Genomic DNA, 17447 nt, shown 5'->3' with positions numbered 1-17447 from the left:
GTTAAAATGTGTATGTGAACCATGATTTTAACAAATTATACTAATTTTTTAAATATTAAATATTTATTCAATTCATGCTAATTTACCAAATTTTGTTAAAACTCTTTTAGTTTTCAAAAAAATTCGTGAATGTTGGGTCCAAGATATCCTTTCATTTAAACTTAAAAAAGAAGAAAAGGAAAAGGAAAAGGAGAAAAAAAAAAGGAAATCTTTATTATAATTTTTTAATTTCCCCATCAAACCTGGCAATATATTAATCAATCCATCGCCGTCCCTCCGATAAGGGGGAGAAAATGGAGAAGCAGAAAATCGGGGAGAGAGAGAGAGAGAGCAAGGGAATGGAGATAGAGGCAGAGTCTCGATTGGTTCGCTTATGCATAGAAGCAGCGTGTGAAAGCAGAGAAAGCGTTGAAAAATGGAGGAAACAGCGACGGACTCTCAATTCTATGCCTTCTCCTCTTGCCGACGCACTTCTCCGCCGCCTCTTCCTCCGCCGCCTCCTCTTCCCTTCTCTTCTGGAGTAAATCACTAAACTTTTGTTTTAGAACATAAATCTAGTTTGCTTGCTTGCTAATAGGAAGTTTAGGTTTAGAGATTGAATAATTAAGATTTTTTAAAACAATTTACGGTTTTGATTATCATAATCGAGTTTGTGAATATGGAATTCTCTTGCAATTGTTTATCGAGGTTTTTAATGATTTAATGGAGCTTGAATGGCTACAGTTGACAGATGAAAATTGAGATTTCTGTTAAACTAGATTTTTGTGGTTTTGTAGAGCTTTCAAACTTAGAGTGGAGGTGGTTGATCTTAAAGGTGAAAACAATGTGGATGCGGAGTGGATGGCGTACCTAGGAGCATTTTGTTACTTGCGCTCCTTGAATCTTGCTGATTGCCATAGAATCAATAATTCTGCCCTTTGGTCTCTAGTTGGTATGTTGTCTTCTTCATAGCAGTGATGAAACGATGTCTAATTTTTGTCAACTGTTGTTGTTGTTGAGAATTTTAATGTATATCCTGTATTTATTGGCTAGGGATGACTAGTTTAAAGGAGGTGGATATTTCAAGATGTGCCAAGGTTACTGATGCTGGTATTAGGCATCTTGTATCAATTTCAACTCTGCAAACACTACGGATTTCAGAAACAGGTGTAACTGCTGTTGGTATTAAACTTCTCTCCTCACTTACAAACATGTTTGTTTTGGATTTGGGTGGTTTGCCTGTCACTGATACAGCTTTGAGTTCTCTCCAGGTACTCATATTTTCATAACTTGAGTTTATGTTTTGAATCCTTTACTTAATTGTATTTGAATGTTCCTGTTATTGATTTCCTATGACTCGTTCATTTATGCCTGTTCCTTCAATATTTTTGGACAGTTATAAAATGCATAGCTAAAGTATTGGATCTGAATGCTCAAAACATTTGCTCTCATATTGTTATTGTTGAGAGATCTGAAGTCCATGCATCAAGGTTTCTTTGTCATTCTAGGGTTCAAATTGTATAAATTTTGGAAGTTTCTATTTAAGGTATTATTTGCCAGCTATCCTGTGCTATGTGAGTTTGCAAGTTATTGACTTTCATGCTATTGTTCTTTTAGGCGTTGACAAAGCTAGAGTATCTTGACCTTTGGGGGAGTAACATATCTAACAAAGGGGCTCCTGTTCTTCAAAAATTTCCCAAGTTGAAGTTTCTGGGTCTAGCCTGGACCAATGTTACAATTTTGCCAAATTTGTCATCTCTTGAATGCTTAAACTTGAGTAACTGCACCATTAATTCTGTACTTCAAGGTAATGGGAATAAAGCTCATTTGACTAAGCTGATATGCTCTGGAGCTACATTCACCAACGAGGCTGAAGCATTCTTGTATTTCGATACATGCTTCCTATCTTTTCTGGATGTATCCAATTCATCTCTCAATGGATTCTACTTCTTAAATCATTTGAAAGCAATGGAATATTTGGATCTCAGCAGTAGCATGATAGGAGATGATTCAATTGAAGCAGTTGCAAGTATAGGAGCAATTTTGAGAAATTTAAATCTCGGCAAAACAAGAGTCACCTCTGCTGGGGTGGCAATATTAGTTGGTCATGTTCCAAAGCTTGAGAATTTATCATTATCTCGCACTCTAGTGGATGATTTGGCCATGTCATATATTGGCATGATGCCTTCACTGAAGCTTGTTGATTTAAACAATACAATCATCAATGGTATGAATTCTTTCACACAGACAAAGTTATTATCTTTAAAAAAAATATTTATCTAATAACAGCAAATGAATTCAGAATTTGGGGCAGGCTGAATCATTTAATAAATGGCTTATTATCATCTGACAATGTCTGTCTAAAATCACATGGGTTTAGTACTTGTTTGTCACTTCTAATGTTTCCTATTTTCAGGTTTCATTCACCAGGATGGTGCTGAGCCAAATTTGATTTCGTCACTGACAGCACTACATAGCCTTAAAGGTTTGGAAAGTTTGAATCTGGAATGCGCCACCATCAAGGATGCAGCTGTAGACCCCTTATCAAGCTTTCAAGAATTGAGGCTTTTATCTCTCAAAAGTCCTTCCCTTACAGACATCTCCCTTTACCACTTGTCATCTCTACCAAAGATACGAAATCTAGGCATTCGCAATGCCGTGCTGACTGACTCTGGGCTATTTTCATTCAGACCACCAGCAACTCTTGAAATGCTGGACCTCAGGGGTTGTTGGCTCTTAACTGAGGATGCTATCTTGTCATTTCGTAAAAGACATCCTCTAATTGAATTAAGGCATGAGCATGTTGTCTCTACATCAGATCAAACTGCCCACCACCGTCTGACTCCACCACGAACATTTCTAAGACCTCCACAAGTAAACCAGAAACGGGAAAAGTTGATTGTGTCTCAGTATTTTATAGGTTGAGATGCTTACTGCAACAATTTCTGCTTATATGGCTTAAATCTATTTTTTCCTCATTCTCTGTTTTTTTTTTTTTTTTTTTTGTTCCCTTGGAAGTAGATCAGAGACTGAAGTATACCAGAGAGGAGCTTCTTGCATTACAGTTTCAATCCTCATCTCTCGGCTCTCCTTTTGACAAAAGCCATGCCAAACCCCAGATGCAGTCGGATTGAAAAGGTGACTTAAAGGTCAAATGCCATGTGTAATATTTTGTTGTTGTGACAACTACTGTACTGTATCATGCCAGAGCATAGGTGTTTTAGTTTTAAGTCTTCTAATGAGGCCAGTGTATTGATTTTTGTAAACTGTAGTTGGCCGAACTGTTTTGGGGAATGTAGTGAATTATTTAATTTAGGTGAGCAAGAGTGGCGTCCAGTGCAGGGCTGCACAGGCGAGTTTATTGGCAACTATCTTCCTGGAAAATTCCGTGCTTCGATTTGACTCCAGCCAAAATTCTGGAACTTGAACGTGCCAAATTTGGTCTACCAATTAGAATGCCTTAAACTCCAAGCAAGAGAAAACAAGTCCACTGAGAGGCTTGTTCCGTCCTGGAACTTAAATAATGCAGTTATGTTCTCATCATCATTGTAATATGATGCTGGTGATTGATAAAATCTTTTTTTCTTTTGTTGTAGATTTGTAATTTAAATTCGAAAGAAAATATCAGGACCATTTACTAATTGTCTGTTAGCTGAATATAATTTTTTCTTTTTCTCATTTTGAAGATAACTCTCGTCCTTTCGTAGAACGAACCAGTTGAGGAATTAATAATAAGGATGGGAGGCTGGGGAAGGTAGTGAATTGAGTTAAACCGACTGGGAATTGCTCAAGAATAATACTGAGCCTGCAACTAAAGGCATTTCTGATCGTGCAAATGAGTGGCTGTTTCATGGATTTGTGGCTAAAGCCTCACTTAGGTTGGTAGTCCTCTTAAAGCTCAAATGCTAGATGTTGCCTTCCTTTGTCTCAACCCTCAAGGTGGCATGGCTCGTGGACACAGGAAGGAATTTTTGAGATGTGATTGGAGCGACCATTGAGCATCCGATAATTCCAAATTAGGTCAAGACATTTATGAAGTTTTATATCCACCCACATTCATTCACCGGGAAAGGGAAAAGAAGAGTCATTGCCATTGTCACCCAAAGCAAAGATGCTACTCTTTGATACAAATTCAACGTTTATAAATAGAAATAACTTTACAGAAAAAAAAACAAAAAAACAAAAACAAAATGTAAATACTATCAACGGTCCTGCTAAACAAAATGGCTATCAAGATCCATGAAGTTATTTCTTAGGCGCTGGGCTTGCTTGCACTCTTGTACATGTTGTCGATAACATTCTGTGCAAAGAATTTTGGGTTAGTAATTTTCCACTCAAAAATTTCCTCTTGACCAACACAAGAACATTATAGTGTAACTTAACAATTCCTTCAAGATTCAATGCATGTCCTATGGCCTAAACTAAACGGGATGGTAAGAACCGAGCTCTAGAACTAGCTGACATGGCCATGAAATCGGTTAACCATGTTTCTTATATTGCATTAGTAAAGAAGGGGAAAATCAATAATGATTCAAGTCATTGTCAGTCCAAATTTCTGTTACTGAACTGAAGCAGTTAGTGCCAAATACAAACCGGTGTAATCAAATCCCCTAAAATAAAAAGAAGAGATACCTGGTAATATTTGAGAAGCTGGGGCCTCTTTTTCTTGTATGTTGGAGTGATGAGATTGCGCTCCATGTCAAATGGCTCGGGATCAAGGTGGACATCTTTTACAAGTTCAAAGCCCTTCAACTGCCAAAAGTAGTATTTCGGATCACAAAAATGTTCAGTTAGCTCTTGAAGATCTAACTATCTCTTTCAATAGGTTAACAAGATATGCTAAAAGCAAATTAAGTAGGAACCTTCTTTTCTTTCCCAATCTTGGTGAGCTCTCCAAGTATGAATTTTTTTGCCTCTGGATTTTCGCAAAGGGATTTAAAGTTCCCACTTATACCATGCTCTTGGGCCCAATGTTCCAGTGCTTGCTGATTGGGGTTGGCAACAGCAACAAGGAATGATTCAAAGCTGTTCCCATAAACCCATATCTGAAATTGAAAAGCAGAATGATTGCATAAGCAAGCAATGCAAGTCCTAGGAGGAATTGACAAAAGAAGCAAACAGATAAGACTCTCTAGCCAGTAATAGATTAAACCTATCACATAATTTATGAATCGTTAAGAAATTAGTAACTACTTAGTTCCAATATGGAATAAAAAGCAGTTCCTGCCATCTAGAAACTACTGCCATACTTATGAAAGGGGCGGAATCATAAAAAAAAATTATGATATTTGCTAGTCTACAGAAGAAAAACACATATCAGTGTCTAAATAGAAAGCTAAAGAAAGACATAGTTATCAACAGCCAAGATGCTCATAACAAATATTAAATGCATGGACATACTCAGAAAAAAAAAATATATCAAATAGTATCAGAAAGAAATATACTGAATCAATATCAGAAACAAGACTATAAATGTTCTCCAAGTTTTCAACGGCAACATATTCTCCTTGAGAGAGTTTGAATATATTCTTCTTGCGGTCAATAATTTTCATGCTTCCATCGGGTTGCCATTCACCAATATCCCCTGATGCAAAGATCATCATGAAAATGGTAAGATTAAGAAAATAAAATTAAATATCAGAGCCAAAGAATCATCACAGGAATAGTCTAGGAAAACCTGTATGGAACCACCCATCTATCAGGACCTCTTTAGTAAGGTCTTCACGTTTGTAGTAACCTGCAAACAGGGTCTTCCCCCTAATACAAATTTCTCCACGTGGTGTGCTTGAAAGAGCATCATACCCCACCTCAGGTACAGATTCTAGAAAAACATCCACATTTGGTACAGGAGGGCCCACTGTTCCAAGCATTGGCAATTCATTAGGTAGCGAGACAAAGGTCCCAGCGCAGGTTTCTGTCAGACCTGAAACAATTCAATTGCAAATATTTCAAGTCCTGGAGGCAGTAAATTATAACCACAAATTTTCCAACACTAAAGAGGAAATTGAAGAATTAGAACACTAGTATAGCTTGCATCAAATAATATGGAAAACATACCATATCCTTGCAGAACATGAGCACATGACACCACTCGCAGGAAAGCTTCTACATGATTAGAAAGAGGTGCTGCTCCAGATAAAATAAGCCGCACATTTCCTCCCAACGCTTGCCTCACCTAAGTAAGACACAGAGCCAAAGAGAGTTGAGTAAGCATAATTTTATTACAATCACTATTATGAGTTTTGGATCTCGAGGCAATCAGGATAGAAGAATAATTGCCTTATTAAAGACAATTTTGTCACAGATTGGAGATGCTTCATCATGTGCAAACCCCTTCTTCATAGAACTGAATTTGCTGCAGTAAATAATAAAAACAAATATTTAAATTTTGGCAATCATGTAATCCTAACAAGATGGCTAGCCAAATGTACCAACAACAAGCATAAGGGAACAATTATCTGTCTCTCTGAAGTTAAAAATGAGTGAAACTCAACAGGAAAGTCTTATCATGAATTGTTGTCCAAAAAAAGTACTAGAGTGTGGAACAGAACTTACTGTGAGTATGCTATATTGAATAATGTCTTTGTAAGAAAGCCACCTGTAGAAACTTTCTGTTGCAAACCTAAAAACGTGCACAGCAGTTACGATAGTTCTACTGTGGGAGATACACAATAACTATGCTTTCAATTTGTGGTATAAACATTGAATAAGAAAAATTTCCAAGAATTAACTCAATTCATTCCTCAGTTGAACAAGATGAAGATATTTAACAATTATGGAGCTCTAATTATTTATTCATTGAGTATGCTAGGGAAACATCATAGTGATAGCATTCTAAATAAACCCAATCCGAGTTGGCTTAAGGTGCCTAGAACACCAATCATTAACAAAGCATAAGGGTGTTAATTTATCCACACTGGAATGCCTCCATAATTAAATTATGCTCTTATATGGAAGTTGAAATAGCTGAATTTCAAGAACACATGGTTAGAAGAGAGTTTACCAGAATAAACTCTGTCTAAGACGCGGGGCACAGCACAGAAAATAGATGGTTTCAGCTCCCCGATGTCCTCGAGCAATAATTTTACATCCTACAGATTTGTGAGAAATAAACATTTCATGATTCTTAATTAGTGAGGCTGAATGGTTTTACCATCCCAATCACCTCTGCAATTTGGGACACCCATTGCATCCTTGGCAGTGGCATCATTCTCATGAAATCAATGAGAAGAAAAATGAAAATAAAAAAATCAAATAGGGCTTACCCCTCGCCAAAACCCTATAGAGGCACCATGTTGAATAAATAACTCCTCAATCACCCGGTCAAATATATGAGCAAGAGGAAGGTATGAAAGATATACATCCTTTGAAGTCAACTGCAAAATTTATACGAAACAAATATAAGTCATGTGAATATATTGGGTAGAAAAAAGGACAAAAAAAATTATGCTTCACGCGTCATATAATTGATGTCATATCTTCATCTATGACATGCACAGAATATAAGAGAAAATTACCGCTTCATTCACACTTTCTAGTAGCCGTTTCACCCCAGCTAGAAGAGTGACAATACTGTCATTTGAAATCATCACTCCCTTGGGATCACCAGTTGTTCCGCTAGTGTACATAATTGTACAGATATCCTCTTTCTTCTTCACTGGGAGTTCATATTGTTTGTTCTCCCCCTGCAAGGGACATATGAAAAGACCATTACTCGTTGGTCTCATTTAAGCTTAAATAAGAATCAGTAACTAAAAACAAACTTTAGAATCTAAGAAGAAAAGGCATCTTATTGTGGTTAATGAATGTAAATGCACATTAAATAAATATATTAATAAATAATAAAATTGAACCAAAACTCCATCCATGTTTCATCGCTGGCTTTCTATGAAACACAATTGGTGAGATACTAGAATTGTTTCTTGAAATTGGCAAAACAAGGAGATGGCACCCATCCATTAAATATGATAATAGATTATGAGCTCAAGTTTGCTAGCTAAAGGTTGAGATACAATACAGTACTGGTCATGAAGCATGCTTGCTACCAAAAATATTCCAAAAACACAGTTGGCATACAATATCATTCACAGAGTAACTTATCTGTGCATACATTTTCTAGCTCAAATTTTTACTAATATTGATGCAATTGTTGGATAGGAAAAGAGTGATTGAGAAAGACTAGGCTACCAGTTTTAAAAACTCATCCCAAGAGTATACTGCCAAACCAAATTTCTCAATCTCTTCTTTCTCTTTGGAAGCAACCTTGCCAAAGCTCACAATTGCTGCATAAGGAAATAAATAACAAAATGATTTCTTGGTAACATGGGTAAAAACCAAACAAAAAGAATCTGTGAATATTAACTTACTTTTCATGTACTGTGTGGAGTTGGGAAATGTTTTCAACAGCTGAGAGAACAGAGGAAACCACGGGTCAGTTAGAATGATATCAGCATGTAAGATTAAAATTCCTAAAGAGCTTGTATACCAGCTAATAGTGAACCTCTTGAATATTAAATTCAAGAAGACATGATGAAAAGCAGTGTTGTCAGTAATGGATTTTGGATGCATGGACATAAAACATATACCTCAGTGATCTTTTTCTCTTCTACAAAAGCAATTGAGACCTCTGAATGGCATATAATGAACTCCACTGCATCGGCACCTGGAATGTAATTTGAGAGAGGTAAGCACTAATTGGCCTTGATGTAGAAGAGATATGCATGAAAATTGCAGGTTAGTCAATGATCGTTACATGCCAAATTCATCTATGAGGAAGAAGCCCATACCTAATGTGTCATACAAAGGAACACAGTAGAGCCCATGAGCATTGCAGGCCTGCATCAGTTTTAGCGGTATAAATCAGAAACTTCACGAAGAAGGGAAACCATACTAATACAGAAAGAATAAATTAAAAAAACCAGCAAGTGATGAGGTAGCCTGCCACGGTAATCAAACAAAACCTTTTATCCAAAAAATAAACAAAAAAAAAGTAAATAAATTGACAATCAAGCTTTAAAGATGATTAGAGTATGATTAGATGGGCTATAGTCTATTTTTGAGTTAAGCATTGAAAACCAATGAGAATGCATAGTTCCCTCACTCTACAATTAAAAAGTATGTTGAACCACATATTTCAGAAGGAATATTTTGAAGGAATTCTCCAACATTATATGAAATCCAATCCCATAGAAGGTAAAAAAAAACAAAAAAAGCCTACAAATTAATGGTGCAGAGACTTAGAAGAAAAATCAAAATGGAATGTGATTGGTATAGGGTGGAAACTGAAGAAGACAGCTTCCTAAAAAAACAATATATGACCAGCAAACCTATAAATTAAATGGTGCAGAAACTTTGAAGAAGAATCAAAATGGAGCGTGATTGGTATAGAGCGGAAAATGCAGAAGACTTCCTTAAAAAAACAAATATTTGACCAGCAAACTACGATAATCAAAGAGCATATACTCAAAAAAACAGTGGCAAAACTCGTTATTCATCCTTCAAGTGCTTTATGAATTAACAGGTTGTAATAACATTTTCTCTTATCAGGGAATCGATCACAAAGAAGGAGAAACTACCTCCATGCTCACAACCCATTCTGCACAATTAGCACCGTAAATACCACATTTGGCGCCCTACAAATAACCAACACAGAGTTAGACACAAGTACAAACGCAATTTTGATTACAAAGATCGAGACTTCGTTTCAAAAAAAGTAGCTCCAATGCTTAACCGGTTCAACACCGCAGCTTCGAATTGAGTTTCCAACTTGGACCACCGTGTCATAAACTTGTTTGTAAGTTTGCCACACATAATTACCGGCCTACAAAAACAACAAACCCACGGTTACTTTAAAAAACCCACAAAAAGACATGGCAAGAAACAACAAAGCTATAGCTACCTTGCCATTCACAATCTCACGACGACCAAGCATTGGGTTATTTGGATATTTCTCTACAGACATCCTGCAACCAACTCCAATGAATATTAGTCACACAACTAAATGACTTAATAAAAAAAAATACCAAGGATTAAATATTAACCAAAAAAAGAAAAGGAATCTATTTTCTCTCGAACGAATCACGGCATATACTTTGGACGAATCACAAACAAGCATTAAAAATAGAGCCTTTTTACTAAATCTCAAACAGATTACAAGTACCAAAGTAAATCTAAACGAATCACGGCATATACTTTAACCCCTTGTTTAACAAGATTTTATGAGGAACCAAACAGAAAGATTTTCTCACCGAAAAATATCCCAGCAACTTTCAAGTCCAGGAACCGGAGGAGGAAACCCATCTTTAGCAAAAAGACTACGATACACAGGACCCGTCGATGGCCTTCCATCTATAGCTTCCTTTGCTTTCTCTACTTCAACCAAGTACTTCCTCTGCTCCATTCGATCCATCACGGTTTCTGCTCTCTAAACGTATTTTCTATGCACTTGTTAAAGTATATGAACGAGTAAATGGAGTGGGGTTGAGGATTTAGAGAGAGATTTTATAGTGAGTTTGAAAGGGAGGTGGGTGGCTGTGGGTGACCAAAGAGGAGAAATTAAAAGAATTGAATAATTAAATAAATAATTTTCTTCGTCTTTCGAATTAGAATCAAAGATTTTTCTTTTCCTTTCTTTTTTTCTTTTTGGGTGAGGACGAGAGACTTGGAAAAAAATAACTTAAAAGAAACGACAGGACAAGGACTAGTTTGTTTTTGTTGTTCAGTTGTTATTATATACATAGAGGTAGAGGAGAGAGAGTGTTAAAAGTGTCCAATCTAATCTTAACTAGGTTTTGGTCTTGGTTTTGATTCCGGTTTTAGATTTAAAATCTTGCAGACATTAGTTTTACAATTTTGTAAGATTGAATTTTCAACCTTGCCCATTACAATAAATCATACATTAAGTTTTCTATATTTTATAGGAGGAGAACATGGTTATTTTTCTTTATTAAAAATAAAAACACTACCCTTGTAATTTTCTTTAAATAGGAGTTTACAGAAGTGAGGCAGCAGCTAATAATGTGTTTGTTTACAAATGCAACCTCCTCCATCTCCTCCTCCTTTTCTAGAAATAAAATTATCCTATATAGTTTAATCTCTATTTTTAAAATAATTTATTTTTAACATTACATTTTACATCATAGATTAAAGGGGATTTTGAAATTTAACAAAATAACCATAATGCCCCCATGTATTGAATAAAAAATCTCATCATTACTACTAGGCTTGTTTATGGTTCGGTTCGATTCGATTTAAATCATAAAAACTAACCGAACCGGTAACTCAAATTTTTAAAAATCCAAACCAAACAAATTTCTATTCAGACCGAATCGGTTAAGTTCGGTTAAATTCTGTTTTTTGGCTTTAAAACCAAGAAACCTAATCACCTAAAATCCTAAAATCCATAATGTTAAACATAAAAACTATACAATAGATTTGCTTCACAAAATGATATTTTGCATCACATGATCTCTAATAGCTCCATTTCAATTCTTAATATATAATAATAAACAAAAAACCAAACCTAAGGAAATCCCAGCACTAAGCAACATGAACATAATTAATAAAAAAATCAATTCTCCAATGAAATTCTAGTAGAAGAAGAAAGTTCAACAAAATCAATCAGTCAAAATCAAACAAATCTAATAATATGATCAAAATGAAAAGGAGAAAGATGGCGAATGAACTTTATACTGAGAATTGAGCTCTTCTTTAAGTTAAGAGATTTCATCATTCTTGGTTGTTGAGAAATACTTTGAACTGTGACCACTTATGCCTGCCTACTTGTTTAGCTTTGCAAATGGCGAAAGACAGACATTCGAGGAAGAGATAGAACAGAGACCAAAATGTGAAGTAAATAAAGAAGCAAAGAGATAAAGCTGCGAGTTTTTGTTCTGTTAGAAAAGAGAAGACTAGTTTGGGCAGTGGTAATGTTATTAGGATTAGGTTAGTTGTAGGTTGTAGTATTTATAGGTACTTTATTTTATGGTCGATGACTTGGTTTGGTTTGGTTCACCGGTTTTTATTGTAAAACTGAACTGAATCGACAAGATTTTGTGATTTTAAAAATTAGTTTAATTAGTTTTTCATTTCGGTTCAGTTTTCTCAGTTAATTTTTTATCGGTTTTCTCAGTTAATTAGTTTTTTAAACACCCTTAATTACTGCACTGCTTATTACCTATCCTCGACCTCAACTTCTCTCCTCTAACATTCTCGATGTTGACTTCTTTGCCAAACATAAATCTATTATTTTAGATAAAATCAAATACAAATTTTCCTTCAGCACGTTCTTTGTTATTTTTCTCTTTTCATGTTTTGTGTTTAAATTGATTTTTCATCTAGAACACAACAATAAAGGTATGTTCAAATTTTTTTAGATTTTAAAATATATTGATAATGAATTTTGTTATTGTTAAATTATTAGAATATAGATTTCATTTCCTCAGTTTAACAAAAAAAAATAACAAATTTGTTGCTTAAAATCCCAAACATAAATCCCTAAGGTATGATGGCCCTAAAAAAATTGATTTTTTTAAAATAATAAATTTCATACTCTCAAAAAAATTTGGAGAGTGAAAAAACAGGTAATTGAGTTTTTATAAAACAATACCCTAAAATTAAAAAATTAGGGTTCTTATTCACATAAATCTAACTTTTAAATTACTATTCAATTTGCATGTAATTGTTGATTAAACCTTACAAAACCTTTTCAAATATTAGCAATAGCCTTCTAAATCTTAAGGTTCAATGTATTCAAGATCCAATGCTCGCATTTGTACTATGTTTGATGGTGTTATGGCCTGATCTGATTTGTATTTGTTTGATTGTATATGAAAATTATTAAACCTTATAGGTTTTTTTTTTTTCTTGAAACAACATGATTGGAACTTATCATCGTGTTATAATGGAAGGTCCACATGTGCCAGTCTATTCCATACCGTGTGTCTAGGTCTTGACTTATTTTCTTTTTTTTAGTTTATTATTTCTTATTTTTTTTTTTTAAAAAGGAAAAGCAACACATTGCAAGCTAATACCCAAATTCTGGTGGACAAAAGATACAGGCTTGGTTTTTTTTGGTTAAAAAAATTTATTTTTGAATTTGTTCTCACCTAAAAACTTAACAAACACCATAAAAATCTTTTTAAATTTTTTAACACTCTCAAATTACCTAAAAAACAAAAATCAGCGTAATTAAAAAAAAAACTTAATCTTATTTTTTTATGTATATTGATATAAAAAACTCACCATCATTAAATTTCTTTCGAAAAATTTATAACTTTCTCTCTTAAACTAGGAATAAAAATATGAACATAAAAAAATTATAAATCTAAAATAAGATTATAAAAAACTAAAGGGACCCAAAAGGTAATCAAAAGAAAATACGGTACAAAAATTATTTTTATGCAAATTTTAGAGTGCCTATGCGTGTTCTCCATGTTCTACACTTTATTCCTCTCTTTTTATTTTTTCTTCTTCATAGAATAAATTATATGAAATTGTTGATGAATTTGGCCACAAAAGAATCGAAGATAAAAAATGATATGAAAAAAAAAAAGAGCCAGAAAATGGCGTTGCGGATTGATGTAGTGTACTGGGAACAAACACGCAGTTTTTTTTATAGCAGGGGGACACTGCAATTGTACCATTAATCAGGCTCTTCCCCGCAGTTTTTTTTATAGCAGGGGGACAAGCCTGCAATTGTACCATTAATCAGGCTCTTCCCTAGGTAGGTGGCGGCTAGTTGATGGCCTTTCTTTCAATAATATATATATATATATATTAAAAATAAATTTCATTTATATAAAATAAAAAGAAAATATAGATTTATTAGGACAGTATATTAAAAAATTAAATACATACAATTTGTTTTTTGAAAAAATAAGTTAGACACATGTTATCAATAGATATAAACAACATATCATATGATATTTTATCTAATTTTCAATTAATATCGTGGCTAAAAAATTAAACTAGAAAGTTTTTTGATCTAAAAGTTCATTTTCAACCCAACATATCTAAAAAATATTTTAGATAATTTAATAAATTCATTCATTATCTAAAAATTTTTTAAAAAACCATTTTAAAATTTGAAATCAATCCAAAATAAAAAAAATCTTACTAAAGTCAAATATGTTTTTTCTAAACAATTTTAGGACAAGAAAATACCTAATGTGAATTTTCTTTATTAAATGGAATAATTTGACACTAATATTTTATTGTTTTTATAATCTATGCCTATATAATACTTTTTTTTTTACAATGTTGGATTTCTATGACTTTTTCTCATCTCTCTCGTATTAGGGATCAAATAATAAGGAGAAAGAAATTTGAAAACAAAATTAATTTTACCCTTAAATTTTAAAAATTAAAGGGACCTGATATTTATAGTTTGAAAATTTCAGGGACTCCAATATATATTTTTAGATTTACTTATTATAATTTTTATTCCGTGGTGATTTCCGTGAAGGTTTCTACAATATCACATCAAAAACTCCCGTTTGGCGGGCTGGCAATCAATGGATTCAGGCAGTATAGATCCTATGAAGGTTGTTTTGTTAATTAGGGGGCCGAGTCATTGTTTCATGCCAAACCAGTGGCTAAAAGATGCTTAAATGAAAGCACTCTCTTTGAAGAATCCAGCAAACCACATTTTCCAGCCCTAATTTTTACCGAGAGTGGTTTCTGCGAAGGTTTTACAAGATCACAACAAGAACTCAAGCACTTCAGATTCTCTGGTTGTTTTTTTAATTTGTGGGAAGAGTCGCTGTTTCATGACAAACCAATGACTAAAAGATGCCTAAAATGGCTGCCCTTTGGTGCATGACTCTACGGGTGATGCTGAGTAGCTGACACAGTTTTTAGCATAGATCACGCTTCATACCAGGATTTATTCCAGCATATGCGGAGCTCGAATCAGCTTCAAAAAAAAAATAAAATTAAAAAGTCCACGCTTGTACTTTAAATTGTTATCCATCCCATTCCTCAACGAATTTCTTTTCTTAAATTCTAGTGACAATAAATTTACCCTCAAACTTTTTCTTCTTCTTTTTTCCTTTTTACAGTGGAGAGGTCGAGAGTTTTAGAATGGTTATATTACGCATTTTCTTCTAATTATTGATTTCTTTTAGAATCTAAGTTTATTTATAATATTAACCTTGAAGTGAAATGGTTCTAATGTAATCCATTTCGTGGTGGCTCCTTTAATGGGCAGATTTGCTCTTCATATTATTTTTTTATTAATATAGATGTTTGAATTAATTTATATATATTTTAATTAATTTTATAAATTTTAAAATTAACAACTATACTAATTTTTAATAATTCTAAAATTTATAGGACTCGAATTTATAATTTTTAGAAAATAAACCTAACATTATCTTGGATTTTACGTTTTGAATTGTTATAGAATTTTTCTAAGATCTATTTGATAATAAAAACTTATCCAAGGATGGCTTGACAACTAAAAAAACATTAAATATAGATTATGGATATAAACTTTAAGTAAAACATTGATAAATGTTAAAAATTAATTTAAAACCATTATTGATTAAATGAATAACCCCTATGTTCTTTTTTCCCTCTCTTATAGATAAACAAACGTTTCCGATTAAAAAAAAAAAAAGCATTCAACTATAGCCCGATTCCCAACTATGGTTTTCAGATGCGTGAATTAAACGGATATTGATCATGATGCCCTACAAGAACAAATTACCGGTGATTTTCCTATATTCAAGTTTTTTTTTTAAAAAAATGATGTTTCTAACAAATTCCAAGATCAAGTCGTTTGGGGAGGAACACACATGCCATCCTGTCTCCTATAAAATAATGGAATAATAGAACGCAATAGCCACGAAGGAGGAAGACCATATACTGCGCCAAGATTTCAAACCATTTGCTGTTGTGAGCAAAAAAATATATTTATACCCACACTAATTAGCTGTTGGGCTGTTTGTAATTATAATAGTATCGTTGATTAAAGTATTTTTTACATAAAAATATATTAAAATAATATTTTTAATTTTAATTTTTTAAAAAATTAATATATCAAAACGATCTAAAATTATAAAAAAATAACTTTTAACAAAACAACAAGTCAAAATTTTAAAAAATAAAATTCATATCACATTTTTAGACATGCTCGTCAAATCAATATTTTTGTATTCTTAGTTATAAATTAACTAGATTGAATCTTAGCTTTCTATTAAAATTATTATTAAGTATAGAACTAAAACATGTAAGGTCTTTATTATAGCTAAATTATTGTTCATTTTCTTATGAATCATTTTAGATTGGAGCAATGATTTTGTTCAAGATTTTCAATTTAATTAACAAATCTTTTCTTTACATAATTGAGATATTTTTAGCTCAAATTAACACTTAAATATATATTTTTTGAAAATAGAATTTAATTGAAAATTAAAAGACTAAAGTGAAAAATACAAGTGAAATAGATGGCGGCTTTTAACTTTGTTTGAAAAATACATTTGAGTCTCTTATCTTTTTTAGTTGAATCCCTCTAATTCTAACAAAAAACATTTTGGTATCAAACTTCATATTTATTATTTTTTGGTCTTCTTGAGTGGAAGGATATCGGGTGTCATCTGATCCAAGTTTAGAAGAAAAATGTTGTAATTGCGATGATTCCAGGCACCAAAATGATATATTTTTATTCCAAGCAGTTCTAAAAGATAAGAAATGCTTAAATTATATGTTTTTTTACCTTGAAAGTACATAAAAAAAAAATCTAAACTCTAAAGGATTTTTTTTTCCAGGTTGATTTTGAATTTTAAAAAAGCTTTTTGTGCTTTTAAAAGTTATAAATTAATTTACCAAAATTCCTAAGGTTGAATTAAAAATAATTTTTTTAAAACAAAAAAACTCACCCTAATTTCCTAGCAGTGGGCATAGCATAGGGATTCAAGACAACGGGTCGTCTATATTTTTTCAAGTTGAATTAGGATGAAAAAAATATCTTCCGCGCCATTAACTCACACAAAAAAAAAAATACCCATACACGTGGGTGTAACCATTTATTCATGGGTAAGGTACTCGGCCTAGCCTTATATATATATATATATATATAGTTTTAATTTTTATTAATTTAAATATTTTTTATGTGTTTTTTTAATAACTTTTAAGTTTGTATTTCACTTCTATTTGATTTTTTTTTTACTTATTTAGACTTTTTTAAATAGAAATTAATTTTTAATTATGTTAGATGTGTTTAATCTTTGAAAAGGTTAATATGATTCATTTGTATTTTTTATATTTTATACATATTAAATTTATTTTTAGAGATAAAAAATTATTTTTTATAATATTTTTATTATGTGCAGCCTTGCATAATATGTTTTTTTGTCTTTTTATTTCATCTAATAAATTTTATGTACGTGTTAATTTTTATTACAAATCAATTTTAATAAAAAAAATCATTAAACACAACCAGAAAATAACCAGTATTACAATATTAA

At 32.6% G+C, this 17447-nt stretch overlaps 2 protein-coding genes across 4 annotated transcripts; one reads left to right on the top strand and one right to left on the bottom strand.

Annotated features, from left to right (window-relative positions):
* The first annotated feature begins 230 nt into the window (after positions 1 to 230).
* On the top strand, positions 231 to 3566 carry LOC105127338 (Leucine-rich repeat (LRR) family protein). 2 transcript variants are annotated; one of them, XM_011028598.1, is made up of 7 exons: positions 231 to 520; positions 777 to 931; positions 1033 to 1250; positions 1597 to 2206; positions 2396 to 2899; positions 3001 to 3117; positions 3296 to 3566. In XM_011028598.1, the coding sequence occupies exons 1-6, from the start codon at positions 294 to 296 to the stop codon at positions 3111 to 3113; spliced, it is 1827 nt and encodes a 608-aa protein (XP_011026900.1). In that variant the 5' UTR covers positions 231 to 293; the 3' UTR covers positions 3114 to 3117; positions 3296 to 3566. The 2 variants fall into 2 exon arrangements, with proteins under 2 accessions (XP_011026900.1, XP_011026899.1); XM_011028597.1 differs by having other exon boundaries at positions 3001 to 3363.
* A 482-nt stretch (positions 3567 to 4048) lies between these two features.
* LOC105127336 (long chain acyl-CoA synthetase 4-like) lies at positions 4049 to 10606 on the bottom strand. Of its 2 annotated transcripts, XM_011028595.1 has the most exons (19): positions 10227 to 10606; positions 9878 to 9941; positions 9710 to 9799; positions 9555 to 9611; positions 8766 to 8814; positions 8565 to 8641; positions 8346 to 8385; positions 8167 to 8261; positions 7497 to 7664; positions 7245 to 7355; positions 6983 to 7070; positions 6535 to 6601; positions 6259 to 6334; positions 6037 to 6154; positions 5657 to 5902; positions 5424 to 5563; positions 4842 to 5024; positions 4612 to 4731; positions 4049 to 4279 (listed from the first exon to the last, which is right to left on the bottom strand). In XM_011028595.1, exons 1-19 carry the CDS (start codon positions 10385 to 10387, stop codon positions 4232 to 4234), a joined length of 1998 nt encoding a protein of 665 aa, XP_011026897.1. In that variant the 5' UTR covers positions 10388 to 10606; the 3' UTR covers positions 4049 to 4231. The 2 variants fall into 2 exon arrangements, with proteins under 2 accessions (XP_011026897.1, XP_011026898.1); XM_011028596.1 differs by lacking the exons at positions 4049 to 4279; positions 4612 to 4731; positions 4842 to 5024 and adding an exon at positions 5231 to 5275.
* Positions 10607 to 17447: the final 6841 nt, after the last annotated feature.

This window comes from Populus euphratica, unplaced genomic scaffold (assembly GCF_000495115.2).
Source record: "Populus euphratica unplaced genomic scaffold, PopEup_1.0 scaffold7.1, whole genome shotgun sequence".
Classification (NCBI taxonomy): domain Eukaryota; kingdom Viridiplantae; phylum Streptophyta; class Magnoliopsida; order Malpighiales; family Salicaceae; genus Populus; species Populus euphratica.
This window is presented reverse-complemented; position numbering and strand designations above follow the sequence as displayed.